Consider the following 21395-nt stretch of genomic DNA (forward strand, 5'->3'; position numbering starts at 1 on the left):
GGCTGCTGTCACAAAACCAGCAGGGCTCCCAGGGAGGCGTGGCAGGTGAAAACACATGCAGCTGTGGGGGCAAGGGAAGCTCTCATTAGAACCATGTTATGTGCAGAGACTGCCTTTGGGGGCCTGTGCTGTCAGCAGAGGGATGCATGCCCCACAGCGAGCAGCAAGGAAGGGGAGCTGGGTCCCCCTACAGGAAAAGGCCAGCTCTGGATTTAGATGCCCAGCAGGTGACCTGTCCCAAGTGCCGGGGCAGCAATGGGATAATGGAGAAGGAGGGAGCCGGGCTGGTGTTAGGGTGTAGCCAGGCAGGAACAGAGTTGACTCCTGGGGAACACAGTTCTGCTGCCTTTAAACATTGTACAGAACACAAGGGTGCTGGCTGCCCTTCCCACTGCTACTTCCACTGCGTGGGGTCCATGCATTCCTTCCCTGGCGCCCACCCTGCTCTGCCTTGTGCACGAAGGGAGTGGCAGGTCTTATCATGGCTGTGACAGCAGAAAAAGCCTCTTCACCATGTGCAGCCCCCCCCCCCCCCAAGTCCACATGGGGGGGAGGGATGCTCCAGCTGACAGGGGCAGGCTGTTCTCTCCCCTCCATCTCCCTGCAAGCACTCACTGCTCAGCAGCATGGAAGCAGCAGTAAGTTTAATTCAACCGCAGAGGTCAGCAGAGCACCCCTGCAGCAGGCCCCACTGGGGTGGCTATGAGTAACTCAGCTCCATTCCCGGATTGGGGGGGGGGGGTTACTGCAGTTCCACCCTGGCCTTGCCCCAGCTGTGCCTCCCCCCGCTGAGGTCATCAGCCCTGGGGGAGCTCTTCCCCCTACCAGGCTCCACAGAGCTCCCAGCTCTCCATGGCCAGCCCGCTGCGCTGTCCCCACAGCCTTGTCCTCCACAGTAGTGCAGGCCCGGGGGCTGCTAGTTCAGAACGTCCACTTCTTCCTCTGATTCCGAGGAGAGGTCAGGCCTCACGCAGACGCCAGCAGGTACCAGCGGCTCCTCCGCGCCAGCCATGACGTCAATCTCGTCCCCCTCTGGGCTGTCCGGGGGCCGGCTGTCCACGAGCCCTTGCTCGGAGTTGCTTTGGGGCAGCCCACAGGGAGCCTGAAGCTGGGCCTGCCCCTCCGACCCCAGAGCCTGCCCCTGCTCTTTCCCCCTCCCGCTGTCTGCAGGGAGATGGGGCAGCAGGCCTGGCTGAGGCTCCCCGCCACCAGCCGCTGGTGCAGGGCGCTGAGGAGTCTGGGGGTTGGCTGGCGCCAGGGGCACTGGGCTGGCTGAGATGGGGTGGTGATTGCCAGGGACAGCCCACCTGGCTGCGAGGTGGCCGCCCCCAGCCTTCCCTAGAGGATCCCCATGTGCAGAGTGGCCACCCCCCACCTCCCATCCTGGCAGGGGGCCTTTCTCTGTGTTGTCCCATGCTGGCCACAGCTGCGCTTCTGCGGGGCACCACTTCTCTCCGGGCCCCGTAGAAGGGGCACCCGCTGGCCCAGCAGCGCCCAGGCCCTCCATGCCGCTGTCTGCCAGCAGCAGGTCCAGCATCTGCTCCAGCGGGGCCGAGTCCCCAAACTCCTCACTCTCACTCAAGGGCTCCAAGGCCGCCACGTCCAGCTCGTACGGGTCCCTGCAGCCTCCTCTCCCTTCTGAGGGCCCCTGTTCTACTGTCGCCAGCTCAGGCAGCAGCGAGGGCTCCAGCCTTCCAGCCGGCCGCTCGGCGGAGCCAGCTGCCTGCATCCCCGTGAAGTTGTGGGGGGAAGCTGCACAGCAAGTGCCTGTCTCCCCCGTGGTCACTGAGGCAGCCTGGGGCTCTCTGGCTGGCGGGTCTTGTACCACCTCCCAGCAGCTCCCATTAACCACCTTTCTGAGCTTCACACGCCCCACGTGCCCCTCCTCGGGGGCCGTGTCCGAGCCAGAAGCGGAGGCGCTGGAGCTGCGCTTCCTGTGGCTGCTCTTCGGAGGCACAGGGGGGCTCCCAGCACAGCAAGAGGGGCTGGCCTGATCTGCCCCACCTGCTTCGTCCCCGCCTGGTGCCTTCTGCCGCCAGAGGCGCCGGATGGAGGTGGGTGGGTTGCTGGGGGCTGCCGGGAGGGGTGCCGTTGGGGCACAGGTCTTGGAGGGAGGGGGCAGTTTCAGGCGGCTGAGCTTGATCTTCCTGGGTAGCGGCGAGCAGTCTGTGGTGGCCCCCTCGCTGGGCAAGGCCTGCTCTGCACGCCTCTCGCCCTGCGCCCCTTCAGCCTCGCCCAGGGTGCTCCCCACGCCAAGGCTCCTGCCAAAAGCCAGGGGGTGGCTCTTGGGTCTCACATTCCCCGTCTCCACTGGCAGCGCTGGAGCATCCGCATCCTGCAGCTGGGCCTCCCCGTTCTGAGCTACGGCAGCCCCCTTGCGCTTGGTGCTCTCCGCTTGACCGGCGGAGCCGCTGGTGCCTCCCCCCGTATGCTGCTTGCCTGCCACCAGGGGGAGGAATGTCTGTGGGGCACTGGGAGCCGGGGAGCAGGCCTGTGGCATGACCCTGGCAGAGATCGGAGCCGGGCTGGGCGACTGCAGGCACTTCCGATTCAAGCGCCGACCCAGCACCTGTTTCACCAGCTTCCCGCCCTCCAGCTGCAGCGACTCCAGTTCCGCCACCTGGAATTGCCGGGCAGCAGCCAGGACATCCAGGGCCTCTTCCCGGGACACTTCCATCTCCGAGGTGTAGAGGAAGTCCACCAGCTTCCGCAGCGTCCCGATCTTTAGCCCCCGCAGCTCCAGCACCACTTTACACCCCTTGGAGGGCGTCTGGCGCTCCAGGCGCTCCATGAAGAAGGGGCTGCAGGCGGAGAGGATGCAGCAGTGAGCGGGGACAGCCTCTCCTGCAAACAAAGGAGCGGGCGGTGAGGGTCGTGGGTTAGCTGTGCTCTGCTACTGCCTTAGCCACTCCTGCACTTCGGCAATGGATGCTTTACAAGGTTGTGGGTGGGCCTGCCCTGTGTGGCTCCAGTCCCTGCATATGCATCCATTGAAGAGCCCCTGGCTGTGTCTAGACTGGCCAGTTTTTCCAGAAAATCAGCCACTTTTCCGGAAAAACTTGCCAGCTGTCTACACTGGCCACTTGAATTTCCGCAAAAGCACCGGCTTCCTACTGTCTGAAATCAGTGCTTCTTGCGGAAATACTATGCTGCTCCCGTTCGGGCAAAAGTCCCTTTTGCGCAAAAGGGCCAGTGTAGACAGCTGAGATTTGTTTTGCGCAAAAGTGCGTCTAGATTGGCCACAGACGCTTTTCCGCAAAAAGTGGTTTTGCAGAAACGCGTCCGTGCCAATCTAGATGCTCTTTTTCGTTAAAAGCATTTCCGGAAAATCGTGCCAGTGTAGACGTAAGCCCCTCTGTGTGGCCCAGCTTATGATAAATAAATCTCTCTTATACAACAGGGCAGCTCGAACTGTCACTACCCCAAAACCGTCATTCATCACGTTAGCAGTATCGCCAACACGGGCCATGGGTGACTAGCAATGGGGAAACAAGCCTCCAGCCCTACTGCTCAGGATCCTATGGGAGCCAAGCGCCCCCTTGTAAGGGCAAGCCAGACCTGCCCCAGCAGGCGGCGCGTAGCCCCAACCTTCCCTGGGCCCAGCACTGGGAAGAAGGGCAGGTGGCACATGGCCTCAGCCTTTCCTGGCCCTGGCGGGAACATGGGAAGGACAGGCAGTGCATGGCCTCAGCCTCTCCTGGCCCTGGCAGGAACATGGGAAGGACAGGCAGTGCATGGCCCCAGCCTCTCCCTGAGCATAGGGAGGGCAGCCCCCAGCCCTGAAGGGCACGCTGTGGGTGCGCAGCACAGCCCCAAGCCTCGGCAGGGCTGAAACCCGGACAGCTCTTTGGGGGAGGGGGATGTGGGCAGGGCCAGGAAGCATTGCCTTCCCCTGCCTCTTATACCCTCCGCCCATGACCACCAGCCGCCAAAAGTTCAAATCCCCACCCCAAAAGTCCTGAGCTCGGCTTTAAACCATTATTGTAAAAGCTACTACATCTGGGGTTCTTTTTATTTGCTGTCTGATTTCAGAACCTTTCAGGGGTCTTTGCTTCCCATTTTCAAGCTTTCCTCCACAAGCACCTGGAAAGCTAGCAACACGCTCTCCTCCCCCCTCCCCTTTTAAATGAAAATGGAGATTCTCTAACAGTCTTCCAATTCCTGCAGCTGGGCTGTACGAAAAACACCAAATATTGCAACAGGGGATAAAAAAAAAAAAAAGATCACAGGAACTGCAACACTGCGCTATGGTTCCCGAGGCAGCTCTAACTTGGTCTCCTTTATCCTGGGATTCATTTTCATTTTTGTCTGCAGAAAGGTCATATCTCCATGACCCTCTCTCCAGCCTTTCCTCTCCTCCCCTGGCAAAAGAATGCCGCTCCTTGAGATACTACTTAGCCGCAAAGACAGAACTCCCATTTAATATTAGAGGGAGGGTAACACAAGCGGATGCTTTTACATCTGACGTTCCAGCCACAGCACCAATTAACAGCAGCCAATTAAAACACCCCCAAAAAACAACCCCACCCTAAATAAAATTAAACTGTCTGCTTCCTTTAAAAAAAAAAAAAAAAAAAGGAAGATTTCCCCTCTTCCCCCCTTCTATCCCATGGCACCTGGTCCCTGAAGAGAAACTACGCAAGGGAGGCAACATGAAGGTGGGGTTCCGGGGTGAGCGTGTACAAGCTACTGCGGTGGCCTGGGTGCGGTGACTCTGCCCAGACCCACCAGGCTGGAAAGCATATGCAATCCCAAGATTTGGGCCCCCAATCCAGAAGTCTGGTAAATATCCACAGGGCGCAGACTCTGCCCGATGTGTGGCACCTCACTGCGCTGGGCAAGGATTTTACTGAGTATGTCTCCACTTTACTGGGTGCACCTCCTGCTGCCTTGAACCCAGCCAGCACCCACAACCCTACTTCCCCTGGGCACTGCTACCTCGGAGCAGCGTGGAATATTGTGGGGATGGCCACCGCGGCTGCTCCCATCTCCAAACCCTCCCCTGCAGAAGGGGCTGAGAAGAACAGGGGAAAGCGAGTGGCCAGATATTTCAGATTTCAAGCAACCTTCAAGGAGAGATTTTATTTTTCATTTCCCCTCTCACAAGCCACCCGAGGAAGCAGACACTGAGCACTGGCACATCAAGGCAAAGGCTATTTCTGCCAGAGGTTGACAGGCACGTCTCTAGCTGCAGAACAGCTGGTGTGCGCGTCTCTGCAGTTCCACCTTGACACATCCAAGGCTACCAACCACCAAGGAATAAAAGCTGCCTTACCGACAGAAACGAGCAAGAAACAGTCTGCGCAAACCAGCGACATGCACGGCCACGTCCCCCAAACACACCCTCCCGCACCCGTAACTCGAGCCCTCCCTGGGTCTTGCTTCACCCTCCATGCACGCCACCTACACAAAGTCAGATTCTGAAACACGAGGCGTCAGAGCTGTGGGGCCAGGGAAGTATACGGAAAACCTGCTCATCTGAAGTAGGGATGAGAGTAGTCGATTAACCGATTAGCAAAAGCTTATAGGTTAATGCTATAAACAACGCGCATTCCTTCCTTCCTTCCTCCCCCCCCCCCTCCCGACACCTGCCAGTACATTTTTTAGCAGGCTGGCCAGCAGCCCAGCTCAGTCCTGGCTTGTGATGGGACCTACCCCGCTGCGGCTCTGCATTTAAAGCATATTAGGAGCTGGGCTGGCTGGCAGGCAGCCCGGCCCAGTTCCGGCTTGCACCAGGTCCGGGAGTTCAGACCACTTCCTTGATAGGGGCTGCTGCCACCCCGGGCTGCTGCCTTTTTAATCAGAGGCAGCAGCACAGCACGACAGGTAGCCAGTCTACAAGGGGAGCTGGATTTTAAACTGGCTCCCCTCATAGACCAGCTTCCACCTGGAACCTGATACAGAGGCAGCAGTGCGGAGTAGCAGGGGTCTTCTCAGAAGTGAGGCCGGAGCACACTGGCTGCTGGCCCCACCTCCAGAGAGTATAGAATAAGAATAAGAACCAATAAGAATTCAAGCGGTTACTCGACTATTCAATTAACCGATATTTAACATCCCTAATTCGAAGGTTCCCACACCCCAGGATGCTGCTTCTTAAAGGCAAAGAGTTCACCTAGTGAATATTAAAAGAATAAACTTTGTAGCACAGTAGAGACCTTGCTTACAGACAGCAGTGAAAGTAACTTAACATTTCTTACAGGTACCATCCTCCTGCAACCAGGTCCCTGCCAGCTCTTGCCGGAGCTGCACACCAGGGTGCACCCACTTTCACCTCTGCTTGCAGATACAAGCAGACAGGAGGCTGTAACTGGAAACTTTCCCTCACCCAATTAAAGCTTCAACGGAACAAGAGGACACTTACAAAATATTAAGTGAGACAGTGCCCCTCCCCCCACCATGCAAAACAAATCAGGAAGCTTCATGATTAGTTTGATTAATGAGTCAGACACTTTCACAGACCAAAATATGCTCCAGTTGTCATCTGAATATGAAGCAGCTGAGGGCAAAAGTTCATGTAAAATGGTCTCGCAGTGCTCCAAACAAGGATGTACACTGAATTTCCATATGTCTGCTGACACATATCTGGCGCCATGTAGGGAGGCTGCTATTTGCAAAACCTCTTTGGAATCACTTCCACTTTTGTGCAGACCTTTTTCTACTTGTGATTCTCCCCCCCTCCCCCCAATCAAGTCTATCACACAAGGCCCCACGAGCATGACTGTCCCCAGCGATACAACAGCCACTGCAAATAGCAAAGCTAAGGGTTGAGCACGTGTATAGTGCCCTATATGTTAACATGTAACCACATACTGATGTGCAATTAGTATCCTACGGAACCGTGCCTCAAAGCACATCGGTAAGCGCACAGGCAAAGTGACAATCCAGCCCCAGGCACAAGAAAGGTGGGTACCAACCCGCTGCCCGCGTTCAGGTTACCTTCTGCCTGCAGGATGACATCACAGAACACATCTGCCCTCTGCTGCCGATGGAGCTGCAGGAAGGCCATGCGCAGGAGGCGGGAATTCCGATAGAGAATCTTAGAGCCAGCCACAGGGGAGCACATGTCAGCAGAGCTGCCCAGCCACCAGAAGCCCTGCAAAGGGAACACAGTCCTGGGAGCGGAGTAGGCCCTATCTAGCAGCGCTCCCTTTGGTGGATTCAGTATGCCTACAAGTCAAGGGTTCACTTCCTGGCTCCAGTCTATGCAAGCTTCTGCCAAGCCATCTGCCCTGAAAGGACAGTGACTGTTGTAAGTTATGTTAAAAAGTCTCAGAGGGGTCGTCGTGTTAGTCTGCAGCTTTAAAAACAACAAGGAGTCCTGTGGCATCTCAGAGACTAACAAATAAGGAGCTGCAAGACTGCTCGTTGTTATAAGCCATTTTTATTCCTGGCTCAATGATAAATTGGGGAGGAATCTGTAAAGAGCCACATGGGTGATTAGGGGACTGGAAAAATACACCTTAGAGTGAGTAACTCAAGGAGCAAACCCAAATTATCTCAACAAAGAGACAATTAAAGGGTGGTTTGATCACAGGCTATAAGGACTACCTGGGGACCAAAAGTTTGATAACTGAAGGCTCTTCAGACCAAGATCGACTAAGTTCCAACGGCTGGAAATTGATGCTAAACAAATTCAGGCTGTAAATAAGTTGGAAGTTTTTAACAGTGAGGGTAATTCATCACTGGAACAACTTATTAACTAACCCTTGTAATGGATTCTCTATTGCTAGCAATTTTTCGTTCCAGATTGGGGATGTAAAATCCCATTTAACCAGTAAAACATTACGTTTAACCAGTTAACTGATCCAGCAGGCGGGAGGCCGCTCCAGCCTAGCTGAGCCCCCAACTAACTGGTAAGCATTGCTTGCTAAGATGACATCCCTACTCCAGGTGGAATGGTCTTCTAAAAGATCTGTTCCAGTTCAAACAGGAATTAATTCAGGGAAGCCACTTTCCCTGAGGCAGTGTTATGGATAGACTGAACTAGCAGGGGGCACAGACTCTCACAGAAAAACGTTCCATTGAATGGTAATTAAATAAGGTATTTTTTCCATAATTCAATACACAGCCTGTCACCTCCGGGTCACTGGATCCCACCAGAAGATTAGGGAAAGGGGGCAGGGATTCAGTCTCCAAGGGGCACTGGTTCCGATTGGGCTCTGGGGGACTGCCACATGGAGTCTCTCACCCCACCCCCCTCAGCTGAAGAAGTGGATGGTGTGGCTTGGCCAAGTAGCAAATGGGAGACAGGCTCCTCTCTAGAGCAGACTCCAAACCGGCCCCAGGTTGGGGCAGGGACTGGCTGGCTCCGGGGCATCAGCAAATGGGACAGGGAGAATGGCTCCATCATGGCCATGCTCAGTGAGACTGGCAAGCAGGATACGGACCTCGCCCCCTACGGCCTCATCAGCACTCGGAACTGCAGGCAATTTGCCCAACATCTACCACCACCACAGCTTTGCCGGCACTAGCAGTGGTGGGAACACTCACGTCAACCAGCCACCATCGTGACTCCTTTCTGAGCTATGAGAGACGTCTCAGGGGTAAATACACCTGCAGCCAGTCTACAATACTGCTCCCGCTGCTTGACCACCTGTGCAAATACAGCATGAGTTCCAGGCACCATAAGGAGCCGGCATGGGGCTGCCCCTGGACTTTACTTTCCCAGGCTGCCAAATTCTCACCAGCGGTGCTGTCACAGTAAGTCTTTGGCTACCATGTGCCCTATTAACAGCCACGGACACAGCTGCACCAGTTCAAACCCCTCTCTAGAGCACAAAGCCGGCCCAGCAGTTTGGGTGCTTATCTGGGATGGAGGCAACCTAGGTTCAATCCCCTGCTTGGCCACAGACACTTGGTATGACCTTGGGTACATCACTTAGCCTCAGTTCCCCTACAAACAATGGGGATAATCGCACTGCCCTGCTTGACAGGGGTGTTGTGGGAATAAATACATTAAGGGTACTTAGCTATTACAGCAACAGAGGCTGTGTAATGAACCATGGCACTGACTACGAGATTGTTTTCTGCTGTATCCTAAGGCATGGATTTAAGCCAGAGAGTTACACCAATTATATAATTACAACCACTGTTCTCTGTAAACTGAGCTCTTGGGTGGCCACCCAGGAGAGATTCAAATGTCACCCAGCTGATTAACAGAGTGCCCACAGGTGGCAGTAGGGATGCAAAATCCTGTTTAAAATGTTAATGGGTTAACCTATATGTTTAACTGGTTAACCAACCCATTGCACTGAGGCAGGGGAGGCTGCTGGAGCAGCACCTACCTGCAGTGTGGCGCAGTGGGCCCCGAGGGGCTCGAGCAGCCGTAGTGAGGAGCTGCTCTCACTTTGCCAGGCACTGGTTAACCGTCTACCCATTTACATCCCTAGCGGGCAGCATGTGTTTCTACTGGTTGTGCGCATCCACACATACCTCAGTGCACATAATAAAATTTATTCTGCACACAGATGGAGAAAATTAGAGGAAACATTGATTAAAACTGATGCACATGTTGGCAGTTTAAGGGCTGCTCTGTAGTTTTTATACCTCAGTTGTGATTTTTTCTTAACTGGAATAGTTATACTGAGAGAATCCCTAGCACAGGATGCAGTTTTCCCTGTATAGCTTATTCCCTTTTTATACTGGTATAATAGTAGGTAGCTCTCATGCATCACTTTACATCAGATCTCAAAGGAGGTCAGCATCATTATCCCAATTTTACAGATGGGACTGAGGCACAGAGGGATGAAGTGACTTGACCAGGATCACCTAGCATGTTAGTGACAGAGCAGGGAACAGAACCCAGGTTTTTCCCAGGCCAATGCTCTGTCCACTAGGCATAAATGCACCAACACAAGGGGCCTATATCACTTGAACTATACCAGTGCTGTTAAACTGATACCAGAATAAACCATTGTTCACACACAAATGTGAGAGAGGGGCCTTTGTTCAGTGCAGCTTATGTTGCTTGAGAAAGTGTTTATACTAAACCAAAAAAAACCCCAACCTCTTACTTTTGAGTCTACACAGGGTACGTATCAATATAACAATAATACTGTCCCACACAGACAAGAATCAATTCTGTAGGCAGGGGCAAACCACTATAAGCATCAATTTTTCCTGGTTCAGCTTTCCCTGGTTTCAGAACAGGGATATAAGCTCAACCCGCACAAACTGTCTATCCTTAGAACTCTCTCAGCCCCATCCAAGCAATATCTGATTGCTTCATAAGCTTCACTGTATTTAGCCTCCCAGGACACCTGTGAGGTTATCCCATTGTAAAGATGGTAAACTGAGGCACAAAGAAGCAGAGGCAACACCTAAAACTTAAATCAACCTTGCTATGACACTCAGAGGTATAAAAAGTTCATACCCCCTGAGATGCAGTTAAGCCAGTCTAGGAATTTTTTCATCCACCTAGCCTCCTCTTGAGTTGGTGGATTTATTATAGTGACCAAAACAATACAAAAAACCCTTCCGTTGCTGAAGTAAGCAGCTACACTAAAGCTCTGCTGCAGTTGCACTTCTTGCATAGACACAGCCTAAGTCACTTGTTCAAGGTCAAACAGGGAGTTTGTGGCTGAGTAGGTAATTCAACCTTGGTGAATCCCAGTGCCCTAACCTCTGGAGCATGCTTCCTCTCATGGCTTTATCACTGCAGCTACCCCCTTGCCTGTAATTAAAACAAGCCTCTAACTCAGACAACTCCCTAAGCTCCCCTCACATTTCACTGTCACACACTTTCAGCACTGAGGTAAGACACTGGCTTGTTACCACCAGTCCTTGCTTGTTTCCTTTTAGGAATACATTGCCCCACCTAGATCCCCATCCTGTTTCCCCCTCCCCAAAGAAGGGAGCAACAGCAATGAGATACCTGTTTAGATTAATGGAATGTGCACAGGGATGTTGGAAACATGAGAACTGCCAAACACGAGGAACCTTAAGAGCCACCAAGGCCTGGTAGCAGCATTGAGGATGGGAGTCAGCCACACATGGAACAGGTGCTGTCAAGACACAGATAAAGAAAACACGGATACTTCAGCACAAAAGGTAAAAAGGAGCCTGACCTTCTTCTGGCCACAGACACACCCTCACTCCTCAAACACACCCCACATAGCTCAGAGTTGCAACCCCATGCAAGAGGCTTCCCTTCACAACCACCCCACTACTCCAAAAAGATCCATATTCCTGCTCCATCCCAGTACACCACCCAAATCCTGCACAGAAACTGCCCTCTTCATTATTGCCCCCGCGCTAAGGGGGCTCTCAAACTTCCCCCATAGGAAGTGGGTTTTCCTTTCCCTCCCATACACGCTAAGGGGGGGGGGTGAGTCTCCCCACCACCACTAATCGGGAGCCTCCATTTCCCTCCCCCACCCCGACTGAGGCATGCTCTATTGTCCGCCCTCTGAACTGTGGTCCGAGGACACCCACCAACTCCCCCTTGCTGCAGCACCCCTTTGCTGCAAACTCCAGCTCGTGCAACACAGCGCGAGCCCTACCCTAGCGCCCGCACGCGCCACGCCTCAGACGGCGCCTTCCCCGGGAAAGGGGCGTGGCTCCTTCGCCCAGCGGAGCTCAACAACAGCCCTTTCATTGGTCAGACCCTCCGGCCAATCAGAGCCAAGGGGGTATTTTGGCGGGAGGATTCGAAGGGAACCGTTGTCCCTGAGGAAAATGACGGTTGGGGGGGAGGAGTGGAGGAGTTTGCTGGGTCTCAGCCCAGGGGGCCAGCGAGCTCCAGGCTCCCTAGAGCCCAGCCCCTGGCCAATCAGTGTCCACCTTGGCCATGTGTCCCCAGCCCCCTAAAGCCATAAAGGGGGACTCCCTGACAGCCCCCACCCCACAGAGCTTGGGGTGTTTCTCTTAAAGATCCAGCTCCTGGAGTCCCATGATTTTTGCAAGACTCCCTATTTGCATGTCATGCCCAGCCCTTACAGTTGTGCACAGTCAAAGTTGTGACCCCCGCCCCACCCCTGGTCTCAGACACCTGAAAGCAGGGGAAACAAACTGAACTGGGTGGATTTGAACCCAACAACTCAGGATTTTTAGGCCAGTCTCAGGATTTGGGAGACCTGGATTCATGTCGTTTGGACAGTCGAGGCTTATGATGCTGCGGACCCAAAGCCCAATCATTGATTCTGGCTGGTCAGCACCCAATCTGGTCATCCCCACCGTGTCAATAGCACAATTAAGCACATGGAGAATTCCCTGCCCCTGTCCCAAAATCTGATTGCTGGGCATATTATGTCAGTGCCCATGCCCAGGGAGCACACTTTCCCCCTTCCAGACCCGCAGTCCCACGACTTAATGCGCATGGCTCTTTGAGACTCTGAGAGGAAGGATCAGAAGCAATGTTCCATCTAAATTTTTCTATACAGGTGCGGAATAAATGATGTGTGCACTCAGTCATGTGTGGACGTGCACCACCAGTAAGCACACATGCCAACTGTGGGAGCAGTGGGCACTCTGTTAATCAGCTGGGCAGCATTTTAATCTCAACTGGGTGGCCCAAGCGCTCAGCTTATAAGGAACTCTGGGCAGGAGTCTCAAGATGGGTCCTCCCGCTGCCTGACTTTGGGCTAATTTCTCACTCCATGGCAAGAAGAAGGAAACATGGCTTTAAGTTTAAACCGCATTTGCACCTTCCAGAATTCTGGGCCGCTTAAGCCCCCAAAATAAATTATAGCAGCTTTGGGGCTGCCCTGATTCACAGGTCAAGCTACCCTTTATCTCCTAGGAGCTGTGAATAGGGTTGCCAGATGGTTTCAACAAAAATACCGGACACACTTGACATTACATCACAATCTACATTGCATCTTATTTGGAAAATACTGGACATTTATATTTTCTCAATTTGTTTCCCATACTGAAAGCTCAAATACTGGACTGTCGGGTTCAAAACTGGACACCTGGCAACCCTAGCTGTGAACAGCTGAGAATAATGATACACAACCCAGCACATCACCTATAGTTTCTGGCATAAGGCCATTCCACAAGCTATATATATCAACCCTTTATTCTGGGGTTATTTTCACCTATAAGGCAACAATTATAATGTAATCACAAATTAAGTGAGATTGGATAGTTCTAAGGCAGGGGAGGTCAGGGTAGTATTAAGGGTTACCTAGTGGTTAGAACACTGAACTAGGACTCTGAAGACCTCAATCCTATTTCTGGCTCTGGTGTTAACTTGCTGGGTGACTATGGGCAACTTCCCCTCAGTTTCCCCATTTGTAAAATGGAAATAAAAGTATTACCCTTCTTTGTAAAGCAATTTGAGATTGATTCATGACAAGCACTGCAGAAGAGCCCTCATACATTAACTGTTATCATTTCACCCCTAGGGCACCAGTTCCAGTCTGTCCCAGATTGACTTTTCAGCAGGATTTAGCCTCCTAAATGACTTCAGAAACTCTTGAAAGTAGGAATTAGACTCCTAAATCACTTAGGGCATGTCTACACTAAGACATTATTTCAAAATAATAACTCCCAAAATAACTACTTTGAAATAGTATGTCCACACTACAGGGAAGCCTTGAAATTAGTCCAAGGCAGGCTCCGTTAATGTGGATGCACTACCTCTACTTAGAGCCCCAGGAAGCATTGCAGAGTAATTACTTTCATTAATTCTGGGAGTAGATATTTTGAAAAGTGGAGTATCCACACTACTGCTACTTTGAAATAACTGTTTCAAAATAAACATTATTCCTCATGGAAAGCAGGAGTTATTTTGAAATAATCAGTCCCTTATTTTGAATTAACGGGCTTGGCAGTGAGGACTCTCCGCTTGTTATTTCAAAATAAGGGGAGTTCTTTAAAAAGAACTCCCTAGTGTAGACCAGGGCTTTGGCACCTTCAAAGATATTACTCTAAAGCCTGGTCTAAACTCCGAAAATCCTGTCCCCAGATGCTCTGATTGCAGTGGAAAGGCTGGGGTGGAAACTTTTGGGTAGGATACTTGGAAGTGAAACGTCTAAGACATTACAGCTGCTCAAACCCTTCATTTTCTTTATAAAAAATCAGCAAGATTGGCAAGAACAGCAGAGGAGACCAAGAATGAAGGAAAGGAATGAAGGAGAAAAGAAGACAGAAAACCCACAATGAGGGCAGGGAAGACAGAGCCAAAACAGGAAAAAAGCAAGAAAAAAGGTAGGAATTGGCGCATGAAGGTAAGAGACCACAAAAAAGTACTCACTGCACAGGATGGGATGAACAATATGCTAACACTCCGGGACTGTACAAGGTGAGCTAGAGCAGTGGTTCTCAATCTTTTTTTATAAAGTACCCCTTTAAAAAAATTATAAGTACCCCCAGTACTTACAGTTTTCAGACTCAGAAATTTTTTTTCTACCATTGCAACACATTTGTTTAAACAATTTAATCGTAGCTGGGCGGGCGATGAAAGTTTTGCATGTAAAAAGTACAAAAATAATAAAACACTATAAAACTTAAAACAAAAATACAGTTTTCTCCAAGTTTCAGTTGTGTTGACGTACCCTCCAGACTTCTTTCGAGTACCCCTAAGGGTACTCGTACCATGGGTTGAGAAACACTGAGCTAGAGGGTCAGTATAGAACACAGAGGAAAAAGGCACAGGGGTATCAAGATTTATTATTCTAAACACATGGTTCTCTTTATTTCAGAGAATGGGATGCAGAGCATTTCTAACCTAGGCCCCTGTCAAGATCTGGAACAGACTTTGGGAAAAGAGACTTTTTAAAACTGAGTTAGCTAAGGCCCTGTTTATACAGTGAAGTTGCACAGATTTAGTTTTATCTATTTTAGTCAATAACTTACCAATTTAAGCTAAATTGATACAAGTCATTCCTAAACAGAACTGATGTTTAGGATGTAGGTGTAGATGCAGGTAGATCATTGGAAAAATGTCTCCATTGACCTAGCTATCATCACTCAGGATATTGGTGCTACTACCACAATGGAAGAACACCTTTCATTGTTGTAGGCTCCATCTACAATACAGGTTTATCCTGGCATAGCTACATTGCTATTGCCTTACTGTTTGCTATGGTCCAAATAGTGTAGACATAGCATAGGTTGCAAATGAACCAGACAACACAATTTTAAAGATGTTAACTTGTTTCTACAGCAGTGTTAAGGGGGCTTTCTGATTGTATTATGTTAATTTATTAACTTGATTGGCCTAACATAATCCCTAAGAGGTCTGTCTCTTTTTCTCATTGGAAAAGCTTATATGGCTAATCAGGCCAAAACAATATGATTTACTTTGATTTCTCTAATTCCTAGCAGAGCTGTTATCATGCCACAAATACCACAATGATAAATTAATTTTGCCCCTTTGCCTCAAGAGGGCAAAGTCTGAATGGGCCATGAAAACTCAGGGCAGGATTGATGAATATTGCCTGAGAAGTAATACAGTAGTGTGTGTGCTCTTGGGTATGCGTACATGTATAGCATATATGTATTTGTGAAACTTGAATGGCTATTGCCTTTATTGTATCTACCATTTGAGGGTGAGAAGTTGTTTTCAGCTAAAACCAATGAGGTCCTTCACTCCATGAAGGATTCCCAGGTGACACTCCACTCTCTTGTAGCCATACACCTGCAACCAGGAGGCAACAGTATATATACAAACCTTATCCAAGACCAAGGTATCCTGCTTACACTTATCAGCATCAGAGACACAACCACCAACCACAACAACGCAGTCATGGCAGGCAACAGGGCAGATGTAATCAGAACAGCGTTACCAATCCACCACAGCAAAAAAATAAGCAAATTTGGGGTGTTGGTCAAGAGACCGAAAATGATTCCATCCATTTCAGAGTTGCCAATAAACAATAAGCCATTCACCCATCACCTTCTACCCTTTCATACCAACTGGCAGAGCATAACATCTGATAAATGGGTGCTACAAACAATCCTCTCAGGATACACCATTCCTTTTTCGCTCCATCCCTCCCTCTCATCCTCCTACTCGATCCCTCTTCAACGATCACTCTCACAAGGCCATGTTAAGACAGGAGTTTGATCATCTCCTCCAACTTGGTGCTATAGAAGAGGTCCCACATGAGTATCGAGGGAGTGAGTGGTTTTTACTCACACTATTTCCTCACACAGAAAAAGAATGGAGGATGGTGCCAAATTTTGGATCTCAGAGCCCTCAACAAATTTGTAAAGAGGCAAAAATTTAAGGTGGTAACACTGTCTACCATTATTCCCTCTTCAAAGGTGGACCTTGGTTTTCGTTTCTCGCCTTACAGGATGCCTACTATTCATCCTACTCAAAGGCATTTTCTCTGCTTCCCCATAAGTAGCCAACACTACCAGTATACTGGCCTACCTTTTGGACTCTATACAGCACCAAAAGTTTTTTCCAAGATACTTGCAGTGATCACTGTCCACCTGAGGAAACAAGACCTCATTATCTACCCTTATCTTGACGATTGCCTCATCAAGGTAAGAACCTAGCACGAGTCTCATTGAAGTACTTACCTTGTCAGGACATGCTTCCACTCCCTGGGTCTCTTAATAAATGAGACAAAATTGTTGCTCACACCAACGCAATCCATACAATTCATCGGAGCACAGCTCAATGTGACAATTGCACTAGCCTCCCTGAGGCAAGACAGGTTCTTAAAGATGTGTGACTTAGTTCTCAAACTGCACCTAATGCCACAAGTCACAGTGCATGACTGTTGTCAGCTGCTCGGGCACATGGCATCATGCAACTCGGTAGTTCCAAATGCATGTCTCTTTGTGCAATGCCATCAGGGCTGGCTCAGGACAGTTTACAAGCCAAACCTTCACCCTCTCACCAAAATCGGGTCCATTTCTCCAACAGTAAGAAGTACAATATTATGGTAGACAAAAACAAAAAACTTATGCATAGGTATCCCTTTCCAAACACCAGAACCCGTTGCAGTCATCACCACAGATGCCTCCCTCACGGGATGGGGGGCGCACAGGAGGGTCTCCACAACTCAGGATCTATGGACACCCACAGAGTGGGCTTTCCACATCAATGTCCTCGAGCTCAGAGCTGAACGCCTTGCCTGCCAACATTTCTTACCAGCAATATCTGGAAAACATGTCAGACTATATACCAACAACATTGCCAGCATGTTTTACATAAACAGGTAAGGTGGTGCCCGTTCCCATGCCTTATGTACAGAGACTATTGCCTTGTGGAACTGGTGCTTCACTCACGCTATCACTATAAGTGCATATCACCTTCCTGGTGCCTTAAACACCACCACTGATGCACTAAGCAGAAGCCTATCTCAGGATCATGAACGGCAGATAGATCACTGAGTTCTCTCAACAATCTTTGCACCATGAGGACACTCTCTGATAGACCTTTTCACTACAAAGGCAAACAAAAAGTGTCCCCTGTACTGTTCCATAGCCAGTATCGGCAAGGGCTTCCTCAGAGATGCCCTCATTCTCAAGTGGAACCATTGCCTATTACTGGACTACTCAACATGTTCCACAACCCCTTTGCATGTGGCCCGCAGCTCCTTGAGCAACTTCCCAGGCCACCTGCCGGCCTCATCACTGGGACTCCAGAGGCAGCGCTGAGCCACAAGCCAAGACCATGTGCGCAGGAGCTACTAGCCGGTGGGGGGGATGGCAAGAGACAGAGGCAGAGCACGCCTGCCGCTTCTACCACAGTGGCAGTGCTTCCCCGTGAGCGGAGCCACACGGCGCGGCACTGAGACAGTCTGTGTCGGTGCATGCATGGGTGCTGCCAGCCAGCAGGGGGGAGGTGGTGGCAAAAGGCAGTGGCAGAGCATACCTGCCACATCTGCCACAGCCACAGGGCCTGTCCAAGTCAGGCCACGTTGGCACATGTGCAGGAACTACCAGGGATTGCAAGAGGCACGTGGCAAGGCAGTGGCAGAGCTGGGCAGTGTGAGAGCGAGGTGGTGGTAGAGCCAGGCAGCGAGGCTGCGGTGAGAAAGGTCTGCGCTGGGGCTTGGGTCGGGTTACCATACGTCCTGTTTATCCCGGACATGTCCTTGTTTTCACTTGTCAAATCGCCATCCGGACAGGTCTTTTAAATGGCAAAAAATGTCTGGGATTTTTTGCCCTGCAAATGGAATGGGGGGGAGGGGTGGCACGTGCCTTCAATGGCACATTCAGAGCCACACGCCCAGACCATTCATGGCCGCTCTGTGCATGGGCCCCAGTGCCTCGAGGGAAAAGCGCATGGCTCTAATGAGACCCAGGGGGTACCCTCTGCCCCACTAGATTTATGTCCCCAGTTCTGCAGGAGGGAAAGGGCATTGAGTTAAAGCATGGAGGCTGGGGGTACCTGGCTCTGGGGGAGGGGTGGGTGCATTGGATTGGAGCGGGAGGGATGCAGGGTGACTGGTTCTGGTGGATGGTAGGGGCACTGGGTTACAGCAGGGAACTGGGTGTTAAAACTTCAGACTTCTTTCCTTTCCTGTAGGTGGACAGTGGATCTGTTGCTTAGATTTGGGGGTTCCAGTCTCTGCTCTGTGCGGACTGTGGGAGCTAGTGCTTGGTGGGGTGGACAGGGGAAAGGAAGGGATTCTGGGAAGCAGGATTCCTGTGTTCCTTTTCTAGCCATGCCACTTCTCCGCTCAGTGCCTTTAACTTCACATTGATTGTACTTATATTTCAGTAAATATTGTATTGGAAGTTTTTGTTTGATTTGTTAAAATTATGAAGCCAAAACAAAAAAGTAGTCAATATAATGGTCTTCTGTTGATATGTGTTTTAGTAGTTAAATTCCTGGACTGTCATTGCTCATTAAAAGTGCTGTCATATGGTTCGACGGGGGCAGGTGAGCAAAGCCCACAGGTAAGTGCTGAATGTGCGGGACTGGGAGATGGGTTGGAAATGGGGGGGACTACGGCTTATAATGGCAAGGAGAAAGGAGGGTCAGGGCACAACAGGAAGGCAAGATCAAATCAGTATCTTAGATGCCTATATACAAATGCGAGAAGTATGGGTAATAAGCAGGAAGAACTGGAATTGCTAACCAATAAATACAACTATGATATCATTGGTATTACAGAAACCTGGTGGGATGGGACGCATGATTGGAATGTTGGTATGGAAGGGTAGGGCTTGCTCAGGAAGGACAGACAGGGAAAAAAGGGATAGATTTGCACTGTGATGTATGTAATCCACCTCCCTGAGAAGCGGTAGCTAGGTCAATGGAAGAATTCTTAGGGCAAATCTACACTACAGGGCAATGTCATTCTAAGGCATGCAACTCCAGCTATGTGAATAGCGTAGTGGGAATTGACATACCTTAGGCTGAGTTACGGTGGGGTCTCCACTGCGGAGGGTCGACGAGAGAAACTCTCCCATCAACTTGTCTTACATTTCTTGTTCAGGTGGAGTACCAGAGTCTACAAGAGAGTGACTGGTAGTCAATTTAGTGGATCTTTACTTGACACACTAAATTGCCCCTCAGGGGATTGATCAGATCCTCCATTAAGTATAGACATGCCCTTAGGTCTAGCACTGTCTAAACAGAGACGTATGTCAGCTTAGCTATGACCCTTCAGGGTGTGGATTTTTCACTAGTGTACACAAGACCTCACGATATACAAAGTGCTATCATATGAACAAAGTAAGCAGACTGGGAAAAAAAGAGAAAACAATATTTTCACGCTGTAATCTCTTTCCGTTAGAGTAATGCTAGGTATTATTTATAACACTGGGAGTGTTGGGTATTCAGCACTTCTGAAAAACAGGCTACTTATTTAGGTGGCTAAATGTAGATTTAGGAGCCTTCCTGACGGTACCTGTTTTTAAAAATCTTAACCCAGATCTCTTTATGCAATGTCCCCCATTCCAATCACTGGACACATTCCTTGTGAAACCACAGACTTCCTCCCTATAAAAATTTCCATGTAAAATTCTGGATTGTTTCACTGGATGCAGTGGGGGAAGATTTCCCAGGGCTCTAGTAATTTAGAACAATTCCACTGAACTCCTCACTGTTCTTTTGAGGAGATCAAGTAAAAGTTGTTGATCTCTTCATGACTTTCTCCTCAGATAATATGATTGATCTTGCAGTGACTGATCCTTCATTAGCACTCCAGCTTTCTTCCCAGCTTCATCATAGTCCTTTAGGCTTATCTACAAATCAAAGTGAGCCTTCAGATCACTTCACAAGCATGGGTGCTTATATAACAGGGAACAGAAGAGAAGCTGAAAGGAAATTCCAGTTCAGCCTGGCCTGCCTTTTGGATGAATGCTTATATAAGGAACCTGGAATCACAGGAGCAGTGACAATGGAAATAATTTTGGAAATGGTAGAGCTGAACTGGAAGGAAAAGTCAAGTGAAAGAAATTGAACAAGTTGTATGTTAAGGTAAATGTTTGCAAAGCCCTGATATCATTGCAGTCTCGAAGATCAGGTGATCGGCAGGTGAGGTGATATCACTCACTGGAAAAGTATGAACCCATGTTATGTTAACTCCATGTCACAGAAGTGTGCCTGTGAGTAAAGGCCTGTGTAGGACATATTTAAGTATTTCCAGCAGGGGCTGCTGTAGGGAAATATAATACTCATCTTTCCAGAATGGGGCATGCCAGCTGGGAATCAGGCTGGGCAGCACAGTTTGGGGAGGTTGGGACTGTGCTGCCTGGCTCTCTGGTACTCTGGAGCTAGGGGAGTCTGGGGCCATACTGCCCAGCTCTCTGGCACTCCAAGGCCAAAGGGTTAGAGTCATGCTGTCCAGCCACCCAGTGCTCTGGGACTGGGGTGGGAGGCTGGAGGCAGTCTGGGTGCTATCCTGAGGTGGGGACCAATGGCCACAGTGAGGGCTGAGCTCTGCAAGGTTGCAGATGGGGCCTCAGGTGGAAGGAGTGGGGCTGGGGGCTACCTAGCCTCCCAGTCCAGGGGTTCACCGACTGCCCATGCTATTATTTATGTTATTTCTCATCTTCATGGTCCTGTAAGTCAGTGAGCTGAAAGGCCAGGGTTAAAGAGCGGAGATGAGCCTAGATTTAGGAGGCTATTCTCATTGCATTAATTCCTTCTAGTCTACAGGGCCACATCTTGGAAAATGCACTTCCTATGAGGCACAGTTCACAAACCTTCATTTACTTGTGCTTAGATAGTCCATGGCAGTGTAAAGATGAAAGTGTAGAGGCCTGGGCAAAGGTTTTGAGTTACATTGTTCAGACATCCACGCTATGTCTAGACTAAAAGCCTCTTTCGAAAAAGAGTGTCTAGACCAGTACTTTTGAAAAAGCAAGCCGCTTTTTCGAAAGAGAGCACCCAGGCAGTCTGGATGCTCTCTTTCGAAAAAGCACAGTTTGCATTATATAGCGCCTTTTTTTGACAGAGCACTTTCGAAAAAAGGCGTTCTTCCTCGTAAAACGAGGTTTTCTGCAGTTGAAAAAACTGCCGCATTCTTTCAATT

General features: G+C 50.1%; 1 protein-coding gene and 1 long non-coding RNA gene across 4 annotated transcripts; one reads left to right on the forward strand and one right to left on the reverse strand.

Moving 5' to 3' along the window:
• Positions 1 to 96: 96 nt before the first annotated feature.
• Positions 97 to 11582, reverse strand: BTBD18 (BTB domain containing 18). 3 transcript variants are annotated; one of them, XM_075928618.1, is made up of 4 exons: positions 11502 to 11582; positions 10874 to 11003; positions 6937 to 7093; positions 97 to 2844 (listed from the first exon to the last, which is right to left on the reverse strand). In XM_075928618.1, exons 3-4 carry the CDS (start codon positions 7061 to 7063, stop codon positions 917 to 919), a joined length of 2055 nt encoding a protein of 684 aa, XP_075784733.1. In that variant the 5' UTR covers positions 7064 to 7093; positions 10874 to 11003; positions 11502 to 11582; the 3' UTR covers positions 97 to 916. The 3 variants fall into 3 exon arrangements, with proteins under 3 accessions (XP_075784733.1, XP_075784731.1, XP_075784734.1); XM_075928616.1 differs by having other exon boundaries at positions 11434 to 11537; XM_075928619.1 differs by lacking the exon at positions 6937 to 7093 and having other exon boundaries at positions 11434 to 11537.
• Positions 11583 to 11705: 123 nt separating this feature from the next.
• LOC112545003 (uncharacterized) lies at positions 11706 to 20787 on the forward strand. The gene is made up of 3 exons (XR_003088392.2): positions 11706 to 12380; positions 14026 to 14151; positions 20020 to 20787. It is a non-coding gene; the product is annotated as an uncharacterized LOC112545003 (long non-coding RNA).
• The last annotated feature ends 608 nt before the right edge of the window (positions 20788 to 21395 follow it).

This window comes from Pelodiscus sinensis, chromosome 4 (genome assembly GCF_049634645.1).
Source record: "Pelodiscus sinensis isolate JC-2024 chromosome 4, ASM4963464v1, whole genome shotgun sequence".
NCBI classification, from domain to species: domain Eukaryota; kingdom Metazoa; phylum Chordata; order Testudines; family Trionychidae; genus Pelodiscus; species Pelodiscus sinensis.